General features: G+C 58.2%; 1 protein-coding gene across 1 annotated transcript; it reads right to left on the bottom strand.

Annotated features, from left to right (window-relative positions):
• CSUI_009250 (histone lysine set) lies at window positions 1-1,584 on the bottom strand (the record flags this gene model as incomplete). The annotated part of the gene is made up of 1 exon (XM_068069366.1): window positions 1-1,584. A coding segment is annotated over exon 1 (1,189 nt), but the record flags the coding sequence as incomplete, so codon positions are not given.
• Between the last annotated feature and the right edge of the window lie 22 nt (window positions 1,585-1,606).

Below are 1,606 nucleotides of genomic sequence, written 5' to 3'. Positions count from 1 at the left end.
CCTCCTTCGGGGGTTCTTCTTGCGGCGGAGGATCAGCCTTCACCTCGGGGAATAAAGCACCGGAGCACAGTTGCCTCACCACGGGATCCAGGGGAGGATCGGGCTTGTCGCGGGTGCCCAGGACAATTTCCTCCTCGCTCCAGACGTACTGACCGAGCTTGTAGAGTACCCCCTTTCTGGGTGGGGGTTCCACCGCGTCAGCATTCTGCAGCGGCGGCTTTGACGTGGCCTCTTCGGAAGCTTTCCCAGTTACTGGGGCAAGAAATATTGGTGGGGGCTTGTGAAAGTTGGTCTGCGAGACCAGTCTGGATCCTTGGACCGGGTGTCTCGTAATTGCATCGGGGTATGTCCTGACCACTGGCGCATGCACACCAGCCGGAGCACTTTGGGCAGTCGTGTGTTGAGTTGCGATCAATGCCTCTTGCGGCGAGACCCCATACATCTCGGTGCGGCGAGTGTTTACAATCTCGACGTAGTCCGGTGGTACCTGGGAATGCTCCCCTGGGCGCGACAACTCGCCACAGCTGACGCCGCTAATCGGCCCCTTTATTTCAGGCACTGGACCTATATACTGACGCGTTGTCGCCGTGACTGGGACCTTGAGCGGTGTCTCCGAAGGCGCTGCACTCTCCTGACCAATAGGCATCCGTGGGGGCAGGCGAGACATAGCTGGTCCGGTCAGGAGGCTAGTGGAGCGTTGACGGGAGCTGCCGCTGGCCGTCCCAGGAACTTCTGGAATAGCTCTGGAGGCCTGACGGCTCCTTGGCAGTTCTGACCTTGACTCAGACGAGGATCGTACCCCACTTCCGCCGCGTGGCTGCTTGAGGGTGGCCTGGCGCAAGTATGGTGATGAGGCGTTTGAGACACCACGTGAGATATCGGGAGAAAGTTCGGAAGTACCCGGAGCAAAAGCGTGCATGGGGACTGCGGGAATGGACAGCGAGTTTAGGTTCTCTACCAGCCGCTCGTAGGAAATGGTGCCCGAACCGTCCGCAGGGTTCACCCACTTGCTGATTTCTGGCGGAGCTACCTGCGCGTAATACGCCAGCCACTCAGGACTTGCAGGGTCCAGTGGCGGCTTTGCAGAAGCCGGCGTATTATCGTCCTCTTTTGGAAGTTTACGACCAGATTCCTCCCGAGGCGCACAGGCGCCCCGGCCGCCGAACACCTTCGACAAGGTCCCCAGCATGGTGGCAAGCTACGCTGATGAGTGACGAAATGGGGAGCAATACTGAGTATTCAAATGACGATTAATCTCACGACACAACACTAGAAAAAATTTGCTTCTGCCACGCGAACCGGTGCCACGGACGTGTACAACGAAAAAACTTGGGTGTGAAGCAACACGAAAACTGCCAGTGCGCTGAGCTACACCGGATAGCCAGCGAGACGTTGACAGGCTTTGCTATGCAGCACCCAGCACACAAAATAGGCCAGTGAAAAAGACGGAAACAAGAGAGAGCAATACAGCAAAGTAGGCGACAGCGCTGCGTGCAAAGGACCTCGCCTCAGCGATGCGGGCTGGGCTTCCCTGTTTCAACACAAGCCCTACGCTGGTCGCTCGACTTCACCGGCGCCGCTTCAGTCGAGCGACCAGCGTAGGGCT

Source organism: Cystoisospora suis, assembly GCF_002600585.1.
Source record: "Cystoisospora suis strain Wien I chromosome Unknown contig_5467, whole genome shotgun sequence".
Lineage (NCBI taxonomy): Eukaryota > Apicomplexa > Conoidasida > Eucoccidiorida > Sarcocystidae > Cystoisospora > Cystoisospora suis.
Note: the sequence above shows the minus strand (reverse complement) of the source record. Positions and strands in the feature narration are given on the sequence as shown.